Here is a 15,619-nt window from a genome sequence, read left to right on the forward strand (position 1 = left end):
ACTGACAATAGATTGCGATTTTAGAAAAGGTAGTTAGTGTTGAAATACTTTGCTTGTTTATTTTTAAAGGGTGGCGTTTTAAATGTTTTTATGGTCTGCTGCTAGATAGATTTGCTAATATATTTTAGGTTGCCTTGCATGCCTGTCATCAAATAAGTGTGTCATAAATATTTTCTTTTAAAAAGTCTTGTGCGGTTCTTCAAAGAGGCTTTGTGATATGCAAGTAACTTATTGAGTTCATTAATTTACACTAAGAATAACAATTATATTCAGGGTAGATCTCGTGAAATAAATGGAAATTAAATCAACTAATTTAAGTGCATTCCATTTCACTGGGTTGGCTATAAATGTGTCTAAATACTGTACTAAACTGACAATAACAGTCTTTTTTCAAGTAGTAGTGTGTTCTCTAAGAACTCCTTTACAGTGGGTTTCATTATCCTAAGTAACATAGCAGGAATAATTTAAAAGTCAGAAAATTCTAGGTTTAAGGGAAAAATTACATTGAGCTCAGATCATGCAAGGTTATCGGTGTAAAAACCAGTTGTATACACAAGGAGTACAAACTGACAGCAGTGTAGGCTTAAAACTGAGAATTTTGTTGTAACGTTGTAAATCAATCAGATTTTATTAAGCTGTGGTTTGTAGAGGTGTTAGTAAGAAATGTTTTGTTTTTTAATCCCAAAAGGGAATAAGAATAGATGATATACAGTATTCTCTTGGACTTCCCATTTAATACAACATGCTTGTTTCTACTCAGTGTTCGAGAAGGCAGAGTGGAGCATACACTTGCAAGAGACTTGGTTCCAGGTGATACTGTCTGCTTGTCAGTGGGAGATAGAGTTCCTGCTGACTTGCGCTTATTTGAGGTATGTAGTAATTGCTTTCACCTCAAACTATATTTTAGCTTTTGGATTTGGTGTCAGGCAGATAAGAGTACTGAATTTTATTAATTTTAGGGTCTTTAAAATATAATTTCACAAATTGACATTAGCAGATAATAATACAAGACATATGCAGATGTTACCTAATGATAGTATTTTATATAAATGAAGTTTAGATAGTTTTCACCAGCTGTAACTAGGTAATGCAGAAGTGTTGAGTGTGTCAAGTGTCTGCTCTCTCTGATATACATAGTAACTCTGAGTTCAAGAGTGTTGAAAATATTGTATTAACAAAGAATAATTCTGTAATCCTAAAGATCTGGATCATTATGCTTTTGTTAATGGCTGTAGTTTGTATCTTAACTGAGACAAGATTTGGATGTGTTCTATTTTCTGTAAGCAGTATGATATCCTGTACCATCATGCATGCTATTCTAGTCACGTATAATAAATGAGCAAGGAGAGAATAAAATGAATATCGTGGAATCCTGTAAATATTGTAGTACTTAGAAGTAAACTTTGATTAATCACATATGTAGACAGGAGACCATTCTGTAATATTGAGGCCTTAATTAGAACATCTTTAGGCAATCTGAATGAACCTGCATTTTCTATGCAGCGTTATGGGCTGTTTTTTGAAGCTCATTTTTCAAAAGCAGCTTGCAAAATTGTAAGCATGTTTGTATTTAGTCTGCAAAATCTCCTAAAAAGAAAGCTGGAGAGATTTCCAGGCTGCTGAAAATGTCTCCTGATACTTTAAGAAGTGTCAAGTGTAACGTAACTGTTCTGTTTTATCTGTTTCAAAAGGCTGTGGATCTTTCTATTGATGAATCTAGTTTGACAGGTGAGACAACTCCTTGCTCTAAATGTACATCTCCTCAACCAGCGGCTACCAATGGAGATCTTACTTCAAGGAGCAATATTGCTTTCATGGGAACACTGGTTCGATGTGGAAAGGCAAAGGTATTTCCTGTCAGATGATGCTAAACTAATTATAAGAACTCAGGTTCACTTTAAAGATTTTGGACTGCTCCAGCACAGAATAGCAAGAGTTGTATCCAGACTTAATCATAATTGGAGTAGACAGATTGAAACCAGTTGGGCCTAAATTAGTCATGGTTGTAGATCTGTAAATGTATATTTCGAGTAGTGTGAAAATGTTAGTACCAACAATAACATGTGGCTTGAATCCTTTTGGTATTCACATAAGATTTGCAGACTTACCACAGCTAATTGTGGCTAATAGAAGGGGTATATCTTAGTTCTGCAGTAAGGCATGTATCTAAGCATGTAAATAAGAGATGCCTTCATGCCACATCAGTTAACTGCAATGAGATGTAGTAAGTTACATGTCAGACCTACTTGTAAAAAATTAGTCACAACTTAACTGTTTAGAGAAACTGAGTACTTAGCCTTGAAACTTCCAAAATTTGAAACATGGTGAACTGTGGTTACCTATTGAAAGAAAGAAAAAAGCTAAAACCAGTCTGCCCATAAGTTATATTATTTGACTTATCCCTACTATAAATTGGGCAGATAAAAGAAGTAAATCCTTTAATTAACATTGATTTAAGTTTTGAATATGTAATTTTATTTTCTAGGGGATTGTTATTGGAACTGGAGAAAACTCTGAATTTGGAGAGGTTTTCAAAATGATGCAGGCAGAAGAAGTAAGTAGTATTATAAGTGAGAAAATAACATAAACGCTGGCTCTTCCAAAAGCTAAGTGATTTTGTATTATGACTTGAACCTAGTATCCAGTACTAAATCTCCTAAAATATCTTGCATTGTTATACAGAGATCCTGTTCTCTCACACAAACATACACAATTCAGATGCAATCTCAGTTACTGAGCTTGCCTTCCATCATGGCATATCTGTTTGTCTCTGTGTGGATTAGTAGTTCTTTGTTAAGATGCAGCTAGTCTCTGGTTTTACTCATCCCAAAACTCGATTTTCTAGCTCTTCCACATTTATCTTCGATCTTCCCTTCAAATGGAAGAATGATTTATATTAGTGTAGAACATTCCCCAAATTACATTAAATTTGAAGACTGAGTTATCCAAACTTCGGTTGTGTAGGATCAAAACTAGAGATGGGGGTATTCGTATTTGTATATAAATACAAATATCCCCCCACAGGTGGAGATGAGAATCTGGCCCTATGGGGCCGGATGGTCCACTCATGATTCCACCGCTGCTGCGACCGCCATGGAGCCTTCCAATGGCTTTGGAGATCGCATTCGGCTCGCCACACCTGGCAGGAGGTGGGATGACAAGCCTCTCTGCTAGGTTGAAGAGTGGCTTGCTGAACACAATCTCTGGAGCCATTGGAAGGCTCTGTGGCAGTCGTAGTAGTGGCAGAGTCGTGAGTGGACCACCCAGCCACATGGGGCCAGACCCTAGTCATCTGCACCTGAATGCAAATAACCCTATCTCTAACCAATACCTTAAGCTTCCCCAATAGTCTTTTAAGAAAGCACTGTGGAGAAGGATGGAGGCAATATTGTTAGTCATGAGATGAATATTCTTACCATCTTTCAGTTCTCCCAAATGGCTGCAACACATGCGTATAATTTCTAACTGTGGCAGCACTCTGCATTTGAGAAATTGGGCTACAATCCATGAAAGTGTAGGCTCAGCAAAAGTTGTTTTTCTTTAAGATCTCACAAGACTCCTTACTATTGCAGAGTCATATGTCATTCCTCAGATTGCTATCAGTAAACTACATCTCTGCACTTCATTTATTTCTAGATCTACTGTTTTTAATCCTGCAATTTATTTCCAAAATAACTTCCAGAGAAAGCTTATCTCTCAAGTGCCATAAAACAGCTATGCAATATAATTTCCAGATGGGTAGGTCTGTTGCAGAGTACTATTTTAAAAACTGCAAAATTAACAAATCATACAGATTAGTAAAATGTAATTGCCTGTGGATTATCACGTATATATAAGAGTCTTTTTTCCTTGTACCAAGGCTCCGAAGACACCCTTGCAAAGGAGCATGGATCTCTTAGGGAAACAACTCTCGCTGTATTCCTTTGGGATAATTGGTAAGAAAAGAGCTGATTAGTTGAGCTATAGTATCCTAAATTGTTTAGTATAATTGGGGGATGTTTGTGAATATTGGAACAGGATTAAGATTTCTGTTTGTTTCTGTTATAGGAATAATTATGTTGGTTGGTTGGCTGCAAGGAAAGCATATCCTTGATATGTTTACGATTGGCGTGAGGTGAGATCCTAAAAATTATACAAATAATGCACTTTATGAATAAGTGTCATAGACCGAAGTACTATTGAGTAGTTTCTACTTCTGAAGCAGAAGAATATGTTGTTTTCCAAGTGGATTCATTACAAAATGAATTGGATTCATTTTGAAGCCCTTTTCATATGTTTAAATATAAGTAACATAAATGTCAGAGGGACGTGGTGGCGCTGTGGGCTAAACCGCAGAAGCCTGTGCTGCAGGGTCAGAAGACCAAGCAGTCGGAAGATCGAATCCACGTGACAGAGTGAGCACCCGTCACTTGTCCCAGCTCCCGCCAACCTAGCGGTTCGAAAGTATGCAAATGCAAGTAGATAAATAGGGACCACCTTGGTGGGAAGGTAACAGCGTTCCGTGTCTAAGTCGCACTGGCCATGTGACCACGGAAGATTGTCTTCGGACAAAACGCTGGCTCTATGGCTTGGAAACGGGGATGAGCACCGCCCTCTAGAGTCGAACACGACTGGACAAAAATTGTCAAGGGGAACCTTTACCTTTAACATAAATGTAAAAACATAAAAGTAGCTTTGTTCATTTAAAACTGGGAGGGTAATGTATTGGCTGAATAGCTCAATCAAGCTAAGTATCTGGCTGCAGAGTCAGAGATGTGGGATTCAGTTCCCCAGGTTGCTTCTCCGGAGAAGAGCCAGCCAGTATGGTTGGGGGCAAGCTGTGCAGTCCCAAGGCACCATCAGAAGGAGGGAACGGTAAACCACTTCTGAGTACTCTTTACCAAAAAAAAAAAATGAAAAGGGTTGCCATAAGTCAGAATTGGCTTGATGACACACAATTATTATTAAAGGTTGGCATACTTGCTGAATTCTGCCATATGATTGTATAAAAAGTGAGCTGCTTTTTCTGCAACATTGATGTTTAACCAAAGAGTAGCAAGAATATAGTGATATGAAATACATTTGCATCATAGCAAAATTTGCAACAACTGCAAGTATCATTCATCAAGAAAAAATTTCAAATATTAGATTTTCTATTGGTAACAAATGGTCAATTTTTGGGCTGTCATAAAGTACCAGCTGTCTGTCTAATTTTCTAGAGCATGGCCATTTTCTTCCGCTTTAAAAGCAATTGCTGCAGTCTTAGAAACTTGGTTGAATTCAAGTGGGGTCTTAATAGTGAAGTAGAATTGCATTTTGCATGAATTGATTGAATTTGTTATATAATGTAAGGTGTCCCTTGTTCATCTTCAAAACCCCTTGAAGTATACACCCATGCACGCACACGCATATATTGATAACTGTAAGCTGTGTACTGCATAATCTATTAAATGGATGAAAAAGTCATGCTACAGAACACGGAATTAATGAAACCTTGTTCTTTAAATTTACTCTCTCAATTAAGAGTCATAAAATGATGTTGCAGTCTACAGTTCATACCTGCAAAGTGACAGCTGATCAAATAACGTGAGCAGGCACTTAATTAGCTTTTTCAGCGGCAAACATATAGAGGCTTATCAAGCAGTAAGTCAGTAATTGTCTTCTTATTCTGCTTTTACCCAAGTACATTTCTTTAACATAGGAGGAAACTGAGAACCATACATCTTTTTAGCTCATTTGAAATTAATTTACTAAGAAGGCTGTACCACATGATCATCCATGAATATTTGGAGTCAGTGGGGTGGGTTCATCACCACTGCTTATACAGTATTGCTGCTTTTTTGTAGATCGTTTTTTACTAATTCTGTATCTGTGCTACAACTTTTAAAGAAAGAGTTGGTTCAGGTTGCCTTTGAAAGTAACCAGATGATACATGTGTAGCATTTGCCAACCAGGCTTGATGTTGCAGAGCCCTCAGAATGAGAATAATGCTCCTTGCACTCACTCTGGATAAGGCAACTTCTTTGCCCTATTTAGACGATTCCTGTTAATTCTAACCAGAATAAACCATTAAATAAATGTAATCTATATATGTGTTGATTTAATAAGTCACATTCATTTAGTGGATTATTTTGTTTGGAACTGACAACTGGAAATAGTTTTTTAGGTGAAGAATTCTTCATGAAATGTGCCTCCATCCCCATTTTGACTCAGTCCTAAAGATAACACATTTCTGTGTTCATACATACCATGTAGTTTTGAAATGACTGAGCGTTTCCTTTTCAAAATTATAGCCTGGCTGTAGCTGCAATCCCTGAAGGACTGCCTATTGTGGTAACAGTAACGCTGGCTCTTGGTGTGATGCGAATGGTCAAGAAACAGGCTATTGTTAAAAAGCTACCCATTGTTGAGACATTAGGTAAGAAAATATACAAAAATGTACATATGTACTGTGAGTTATGAGGCTCAACTGTATAAAGTAAATGACTAACAAAATACCTTGAATATAAATAATATAAATAATCTGTCAATATATTAAGAATAGTGCTTTGGCCATAACCTGGTAATATCCAGCATACTTAAATCATTTGTGCTGAAGGAATAAAACATTCCATAACTGAATTTTGTTTTCAGGAATGGGTAACATGTTATAAGTGTCTTACTTCGATAGGCATGTTACATGCATGCTTATAGCTTCCTGTTCCTCCTGCCCTGCCCCAAAGCAGAATATATTTCTAACAAGTGGCATAAGTTTGAGGCTGATTTTGGTTGGAAAAGCATTTGTACCATTGGGTGCTATAAGGGCGGATTTGATTTAAACCAAATTGATTTAAATCACAGTTTAAATTTTAAAACTAAGCTTTTGTGATTATTTAAATTTAAACTTTTTTTCCAAATTTAAATCATGACTTAAACAAATTTGTCCTTGGTGCTCTTCTTGGGGCTGCGTTTGCAGATAGTTTGCTAGCTTCAGCTGGAACAAAATGTATCATCCCAAATATTGTAGGGGTCAGATATTTAAACATTGTCCATTGTTTCATTTCTAGGTCCAGATGTAAATGCTGCTATTAACCTTTAACTCCTAAAATAGTTTGGGACCAATTTACTTAAGATATTTCATACACCATAACATTATGTGATCACAAGGAAGAGTAATTAGGTTAGTAGGAAAAAACCCTGTAAAATACACCCTTTTCTGTGTTGGGTGTGAGGTTATGGAATTTCATTGCTTGAGAGAGATTAGGGTACCTTGTTTTCCTTTGAACATTTTTGTTTCAGACTGTTTTTGAAATATGTGTGGAGGTTAGGCTTTTACTAATGATGATTTTACTAATAATCCTTTAAGATTATATAGTAAGAATGATTGGATAAATGACATAATATGATTTTGTAGTTTTTGTATTGCTCTTTTTGCTGGTTGTTTCACATTAATATGGATTGTAATGTACTTTTGTCTATAACAACTGGAAAAATAAATGAAGTAGGGCCATTCAGTGATAAATAATAAAGAAATAAGCATAAATATATGAATTATTTTATTCAGTCAGTAGGATTTAAAAGTGATCTATTGCAGGCTCAGATAGAACAATACTAAGAGAAGCGTTGTGGGACTGTCAAGATTCATATTGAAATGTGCACAAAAATTGGGCTTAGCAAAAAAGAAAAGAAGTGTGATGAATGGGTTACAAAGAGGTAGATGGCTTTATTATCCTTTCTCGTGCTTTGGCTAGCCAGATATTCTTCTAATATCCTGGGATTTGGGAATTTCATTATTTGGCCTCATTATATCATAAGCTTTGTCTGATTACCTGATTCATATTTTTCAGGCTGCTGCAATGTGATTTGTTCAGATAAAACTGGTACACTGACAAAGAATGAAATGACTGTTACCCATATATTTACAGCAGATGGGCTACATGCTGAGGTATGTAGTAAATGGTAAGAACATGGATGAATAGATACTGTTTATTTACAACACATGGGATGGTTCTGAGAACTTCTGAATCCAAGACCTATTTCTGTATGATTGATGTTGCTAAGAGAAAACTGTTCAAATTTAATGCCCATTTGAAGACTTCTTCTGAACCATATATGTGTTGCTGGTATCCAACAAGGGAAATGCTAGAGGGTTTTTCAGGTTGTGGTGTCCTAAATGTGGAAACTGTTTTGAAAATTTTGGTATGCAAATAGTTGCATTGGCAGTTCATATGTGTGAAAGGAAAAGAAAGTTATGGCAGGAATATATCTCACAGAATGAAAGATTCTCTAGTATCTTTTTGTAAGAAAATTATCCATATGAAGGAAATGTCATTTACAGTCCATCAGGCTCAGTGGTCAGGTATTTCCTCAGCACTCCTGTCTGTTTTGATCACCAAATCATACAAACCTGCAAACACAGGTTAAGGTAGCTCTGAGGATTAAAATTTTACAATTCATATTTTCTGTTGTTTGTAAGAGCATATGGGAAAAAAGTGACCAAATGTTGCATTGTAAAATTCATATTTATATCTGTTTTGTCTCAGGTTACTGGAGTGGGCTATAATAGGTTTGGAGAAGTTATGGTTAATGGTGATGTTGTTCGTGGATTTAATAAGCCATCTATTAGCAGAATTGTTGAGGTAAATTCTTGAATAGAAATTCTACTTTTTTCTGAAATATGGATACTTGTTTATTACATTAGCATTAATTTATTTTCTTGTCTGCAGGCTGGGTGTGTGTGCAATGATGCTGTAATTCAAAACAACACTTTAATGGGGAAACCAACAGAAGGGGCCTTAATTGCACTTGCTATGAAGGTATACCTAGAAGATAAGAGAACTATTGATATACAAGCAATGTTTTCTGTGTATCCTGAAAAGTTACGTGTAGGTGTCTTTACATCACAAATGAAAGTATTGGGCACCTCAAGCAAACAAATATATTGAAGCATAAGCCTTTCTTTTTCAGAACCAGTACAAGAGTAGGCATGGACAGGAGTTTTAGAACATAAGATAAAGCTCTGTAAAGAGACAGTAATGGTGTGTAACAGTACTGTGCAGAACACAAGTAATCACATAATCCAGTCAGCCAAGTAAGATCCAATTGGTTTGGCATACTTTGATGTAGCAGTGGCTGTTGGTAAACAGGCATGGGAAGGTGAATCACACAAGTAACACAAAAAAGTAACATTTTCTAGTGAGACAGAAATTTGAACTAAAATTATGTAGTTTTAGATTTGTTAAAAATTCCGACAATTGTGTGCTGTTTCTGGTTATTTGTGAGGCTCTGAAGGTATCATTTTACTTTCTTAATATCAGAAAAGAGCTAGCCAGAGTCAGATTTTTTTTTCATTTGATGCACTTTCAGCTGCATTTCATCAAATAAATGTTCCTCTAATGAATTTTAGGATTCTTTGGCCAAAACCTGTGGCTTGGCATAGTAAATCACAGTAGAGTAGAACCATTAAATCAAAGGGGATTTAGTGAGTCAGCTGCTCAGTAAGTTCCAGTCATTCAAATGGACCTACTTTAACTGTGACTAAATAAATGCAGTTTACTACACTTCAGCAACTTGGCCATTGTGTATAGGACTGTAGTCTGACTTGGGAATATCATTGGTAGGACTTTTGAATAAAGCTGCATATGTTTGGCTACTCAAGTGGTATTTCTGTGTCCTTTAAAATTATATAATACTGTAATTGGATATCTGAAAATTCTCAGTCATCCATATGAGGTTATCTGGAAGTTGAGTCATGGCAACTGGACCTCTTTCTTATTAGGTTGAAATGTTTCGTTGCTCATCCAAGTAGCTTCTCAGACTGAAGAAGCTACTTGGATAAGTAGCAAAACATTTCAACCTAATAAGAAAGAAGTCCAGTTGCCATGACTCAACTTCCAGATTGTAATTTGGAGGTGCAGTTTAATCCTGATCCTTTCTATGGAAGTTTGAAATACTGTGACAACAATTGTTGACTATATTTACTTTTCACAAGACATTAAGAAGAGCAGCCTTCAAGTCAGCTTTTGGGTAGGCACTTGTAGGGAGCTCTTCATTAGACCCCTTCAGAATGCTTTGTCTGAGCTCTGCTAGAATGTGAGTTCCCTTTCACTATTTCACAAAAGGGTTATTCTGTGTGGATTAACTCTATGGCAGTGGTTGAGCATCTAGGATTTGCCAGGATAATTGATACATTGACCATTACAAAAATTCTAATTATAGTTCTCAAAAATTGACAAAAAGTGCTATAAACACAGTTGATAGTAAGATAAGCTAAATAAATCAAGCTTAATTGTTAACTTAGGGCTGTTATGAAAAATGGGTGTACTTTCTGTCATAAGAAATTACAAAAATGATGCAGATTGATAGCTAAGTGTATATCCGGAAGGGTTCCATTCAATTTTGTATTGTGAAGCCATATCTTTGTACATGCAACCAGTCGGACAGTTCTTTGTACCTGTATTCCTATCTAAATATGATTGTCGAGTACTACTTATGTCAACTAAGAACAAGTAGGTTGAGGTATATTTGTGGTCTAGTAGAATAAAAGAATTTAAGATTGTGTATGGATACTCTGACTCCAAAAGGAGTGGATTGAATCAACTGTTTTCTTTGTTTTTATAGATGGGTTTGGATGGAATACAGCAGGACTACATAAGAAAAGCAGAATATCCTTTCAGTTCTGAGCAAAAATGGATGGCTGTTAAGTGTGTACATAGAACACAACAGGTATGTTTTCTGCAGTCTTTCTTTAAATACTCACCAATATCCCTTGAGTTTTATTATGCAGTTACGGAGCTCTGTTCTTCTGTAAAACTGCAAAATAAATGTTGTGAAAATCATGCCAGCCCACTTTGGTCTTGCAACAGTATGCCACTTCATCCAGCATAGCTGCACTGGATTAAAATAGATCTTGGCTTTGTGTTTAAAATCATTTTGCTAGTTAGCATATCCAGTAGGTGTTTTAAAGGTCTTAGCCTCCTTGCAGAAACAGTGGCAGCATCATTGAACATTTTAGCGAATGGAAATGATAGTTTTAAATATTGCATTAACACGTATTCTTGGGTTTCTCAAACCCTGGTGATTGATTTAGATGGTGGAGCAGTATTTCTGCAGACTAGATGTATGCATATGTTTGTTTATATACACAATGAACAATCGGGAATAAAATTCTGTCTTATCTGAGAACCCATCAGATGGGACTGTTATATGGCTTATACTGTATAGTGAATTATGTGAGAAATAGGTTTGGCTCCATAAGAGCAGCAAGCTATATATTGATTAGAAATGATTACTGGAAAACTAAATAAAGGCTTTGAAGTTATATAATGAGAGAGTTGAGGCAGAGGACAGAGCTAAAATGTGCTAAAAAGTTTATTCTTTTAGGATAAACCAGAGATTTGCTTCATGAAAGGTGCCTATGAGGAGGTGATTCGATATTGTACAACATACAATAGCAAAGGACATAACTTACCTCTTAGCCAACAACAAAGAGATCTTTATCTACAAGAGAAAGCATCCATGGGCTCTGCAGGACTTAGAGGTAATACCATATACCAGTATTGTTGTTGCATTCAAAAGCTAGGCTTTGAGAACTAATTAGTTGCTGTGCTCAATGTGAGCAGTTTTAAAAAAAGCTGCAAATAAGACTTTTCATTTTCTCACATTTGGATGGGTCATGTTTCTTTCACACGATATGGACACTGGTACTTAACTTTCATATTTTAAAATAAGAACACATATTTTGATGTAATTTTTAATTGCAACATGAAGTTTTGAAAGTTCCAGCTGAGATTAGTATGCTAATATACAGGCTTTTGAAAGTAGTTTTATACATCCTTTCAAGGGGAGTGGTCCTCTAGACCAGTGGTCCCCAACCTTGAGCCTCCAGATGTTCTTGGACGAATAGGTACAAATTTGTAGCCTTTTCTGGATCTAACTCAGGATGAAAAGAGCAGAGTGAATTCTTAACATTACAAAACTTCTAGAGAATAAGAGGAAAAGAAGATCTTGTACTAGTGTACACTTGCCTCAGTTTCTGTGGTGGAAAAACGCATCATATCAGTCACATAATCAGTTACATTATATTCAGTTGTGAAAATGATATTCTTTTTTGGGAAGCTTTTTTCTTTCTGTGCAGTCTGGTACAGAAGTATCTGTGAAGGTTACTTTACTTCTGGAAGAAAGGTGCTCTCTTATAAATGTATTTAGTTAAATAGTTTTGCAGGGATTGGCAAGGATTATCTATAGCATTCTGATTTAAAGCTAAACTCTTGTTGTTTCTTTGAAAGTCTTGGCCATAGCATCTGGTCCTGAGCTTGGACAGCTTTCCTTCCTTGGCCTGGTTGGAATTATTGATCCACCAAGAACTGGTGTAAAAGAAGCTGTGACTGCACTTATCACGTCAGGAGTAGCAGTAAAAATGATTACTGGAGATTCACAAGAAACTGCTGTAGCTATTGGTATGACTGAATATTTTCATTCTCTGAAATACTGAGTTAGTAATTGCTTTCCCAGTAATTTATGGAAAACACAGTTTTTCTGCAAGTTTTGGAATCCACGCTGGGATCCAAAGAGATGTAAGAACAATTACAAGTGCCCAATAATTCTTTTTTTTCAAATTTTGTTAGTGGAAAAGCAACCCCTGGTGTATGGCAAGGTGCTTTTGAATTTGAGAGCAGTTTTAAGTCTAATAATACTATGGGAATCACCAATTCATACTCAAACATCCCAGTGGGTAAATACAGGTTCCTGCATGATCCTAAGCAGTTTATTGGATCTTGGCCAACAGTTTGTGTGTATGTGTATGCATGCGCCCGCACTTTAATACATTCTTGCTCATGAGTTGAAGAAATAGAGTAAAGGCATTGTATTTGGTACTTCTGGACTGAAACCATTGTAAAGTTAATTCATTTGAACTGTTTTTATACTGAGAGATGATGTAGTGGCATAGTTGATGGACTAGGACTCAGAAAACTTGGGTTAAAATCCCTTCTCGGCCATGAAAACACATCAGAGGAAGAGGGCACTGGTAAAACCACTCCTTAAATATCTCACATACCTTGAAAACCTATTAGGGTCACTATAAGTCAAATGTGACTTGACAGCATATAATAACAGTTTTTTTTAAACTTTTGCCTCTTGCATATAGAATAGCAATTTATATTGTGAGATGCCATATGTAAGCTCTTACTGTTCTAATAGAAAATGTCATTTTCTACTCAGGAAGGAAGGAATCTTGTGTTGCCTTCATTATTCCATGAACATTTACTGCAGGCAGGCTTTATAAAAGCTTGTAGCTTTTCCTAGGAATGGTTGGTCTCTAAGTATTATATTGTCTTTACTGAAGCATCAGGGCTGCCTGTGGCTCTTGCTGTAGTCTGATCTCCAAAACCAAGATAGCAGCAATTGTCTGCAGAAGCTAAATGCCTTTGGAGTTCTATTTGTAACAACACAGCTTGGTTGTCAAAGGTTATCAGAATAGAAAGAACCTTCATGGTAACCTCCATCTTCCGATTTTGAAGGGGTATATGCATCTTATACTCTTCTCACACTTCTTATTCGCTTAAGACCATGAGCATATAATATAGCTACTAACTGTACTGAAGAAGAATTTTTAAAAACTAAACATGCCATGAGCTTTGCTACATTGTATGGGGATGGGAAAATGTTATGGTAGCTGTACAGTATAGCTGCTCTGGTCTAGCACGTATTTTTATTTCAGCTTTGTTAACATGAAAAAATAAAACAAGGAAATAATATAGAATGTTACATACTTACATTTGGATGTGCCCTGTTATATTTTTTGAGTGTGCAACATTTGACAAAATAACTTTTCTTTGTTCTTTGCTAGCTAGTCGCTTGGGGTTATACTCCAAAAATTCTCAGTCAATCTCGGGTGAAGAAATAGACACACTGGATATACAACAGCTTTCACAAATAGCACCAAAGGTTAGTTTGAACTGGGGGGAGGTGGGTTGGGTAGAGAAAACTCAGGTTAGTGAATTACCAGGCTTTGGTTCTTTTTAATTATTCCAAGTCAAAAATCCTTTGAACAAAAAACTGCAGATTCAAGTTCAATCATGCATCAGTGTTTCCATTATGGTGGAATGTTCTGTGCACAATCTGTTGTGTGTCCCAATTCTGGAAAGAGTGCATGACTGACTGCAAAAAGGAAAACCTGCTGGTGCTTTTGGGGGAGTACTTCTGTAATTACTCTTCCACAGTAATGTTGGGGAACAGGTTTCCTTTCCAAGAAAGCAGAGTGTGCTTCTTATATACCACCCCATAGCACTTAAAGCACCCTATGGGTGGTTTACAGTTGAATGATACAGGCTCCACATTGCCCTGCTCAGTGAGCTGGATACTCAGTTTTCTAACCTCAGAAGGATGGATGGCTGAGTCAGCCTTGAGCCAGCTACCTGAATCCATTAGGATCGAACGCAGGTTGTGGAGAGTTTTGACTTCAGTACTGCAGTTTAATCACTGCGCCACAAGTGTCCTCCTTCAAGAAGCCTGTCAAGGTGTTCTGAAGGAACCTGGACAATATCTAATACATCTAATTCCCTATTTTGATTAACACACAACACCATCTAATTAGGAATTTCACAGTAATTATGTGTGGTGGTATAGGAGAATTGTAATTCTAGAAAGGCAGTCAAGTATTTGTGTAAGTCTTCGAGGGAATTTATGAAAGAGGATTAATACCAAGATGAAGAAGCTATGGCCTTCCAGATGTCATCAAAGCACAACTCTCATCATCCATGACCACTGGTTATGCTAGCTGGAGTAGATGGGATTCATAATCTAGCAATATTTGAAGGGCCACAGTTTCCCCATTTTATTCTGTATGCTTACTTTAGGTTAAGCAAGCATATAGATTGAACATGAGCTAGATTAAACATTCAAAAGAGTTGTATGTTCTTGTTTAGGTTTTAGTCTTGATGCTTTGATGTTAAATTTTGTTCAGAAACTGAACATTTGGCAGAATTGTGCTTGTGGGGAAAATACCTGGTGTTGGTTTTAGAATTGGAGAATCACTTTGGCAAGGCGGCCACTACCTGGAAGAAGACAATTTATCCTAGTGCAGCCTCTGACCTTAAGTCTTCCATGAGAAGTGAGAATAGCAGCAGTGCAGGGGTGGTAGATCTTTTGGTTCTGGGCTCCAGCAAATACAGAATTTGTCATTGAAGCCTATCTCGATGGTTCCATTGACAATTTGGAGAAAGGAAAGAAAGGAGATGGGAGCTTAAGTAAGCCACATCCCCCCAGTATGGAAGAGGATACAGGATGAAGAAATATTAGAAATTGAGAAAGAACCCTCTTCTCAGTATTCCCTTTCTTGTCCTCTGCTTCTGTTGCTATCATGGGTGTACAATCCTTAGTGGAAAAAAAATGAGGATAGTTTTGTTTTGAGAATACATTGTTAAGTCCTCATGTCTGCATTTTTAGGTAGCAGTGTTCTACAGAGCCAGCCCCAGACACAAGCTGAAAATTGTTAAGGTATGTATTATAGTTTTTTTCAAACCAACATAAGTTGTATCTAATTTAAAATCTAATTTTCAAATGGCTGCCTGGATAGCTCAGTGAGTAAAGTATCTGTGGGGCCACAGGCTGACTGTTCAATTCCCCACTGTGTCTCCCAGGAGAAGAGCCAGGCAGCCTG

The 15,619-nt window shown here is 36.7% G+C and overlaps 1 protein-coding gene across 4 annotated transcripts in view; it reads left to right on the forward strand.

Annotated features, from left to right (window-relative positions):
• The window catches only part of ATP2C1 (ATPase secretory pathway Ca2+ transporting 1), a 53,689-nt gene that overhangs the window by 24,016 nt on the left and 14,054 nt on the right, over positions 1–15,619 (forward strand). For all 4 annotated transcript variants that reach the window (XM_020806867.3, XM_020806870.3, XM_020806868.3 and 1 more), the window contains 14 exons: positions 761–869; positions 1,692–1,847; positions 2,486–2,554; positions 3,860–3,935; positions 4,048–4,114; positions 6,273–6,397; positions 7,806–7,903; positions 8,502–8,597; positions 8,685–8,774; positions 10,579–10,683; positions 11,341–11,497; positions 12,246–12,416; positions 13,808–13,905; positions 15,406–15,456. In XM_020806867.3, coding sequence (XP_020662526.3) covers positions 761–869; positions 1,692–1,847; positions 2,486–2,554; positions 3,860–3,935; positions 4,048–4,114; positions 6,273–6,397; positions 7,806–7,903; positions 8,502–8,597; positions 8,685–8,774; positions 10,579–10,683; positions 11,341–11,497; positions 12,246–12,416; positions 13,808–13,905; positions 15,406–15,456 — 1,468 coding nt within the window. The remainder of the gene's footprint in view (positions 1–760; positions 870–1,691; positions 1,848–2,485; positions 2,555–3,859; positions 3,936–4,047; positions 4,115–6,272; positions 6,398–7,805; positions 7,904–8,501; positions 8,598–8,684; positions 8,775–10,578; positions 10,684–11,340; positions 11,498–12,245; positions 12,417–13,807; positions 13,906–15,405; positions 15,457–15,619) is intronic.

This window comes from Pogona vitticeps, chromosome 6 (genome assembly GCF_051106095.1).
Source record: "Pogona vitticeps strain Pit_001003342236 chromosome 6, PviZW2.1, whole genome shotgun sequence".
Lineage (NCBI taxonomy): Eukaryota > Metazoa > Chordata > Lepidosauria > Squamata > Agamidae > Pogona > Pogona vitticeps.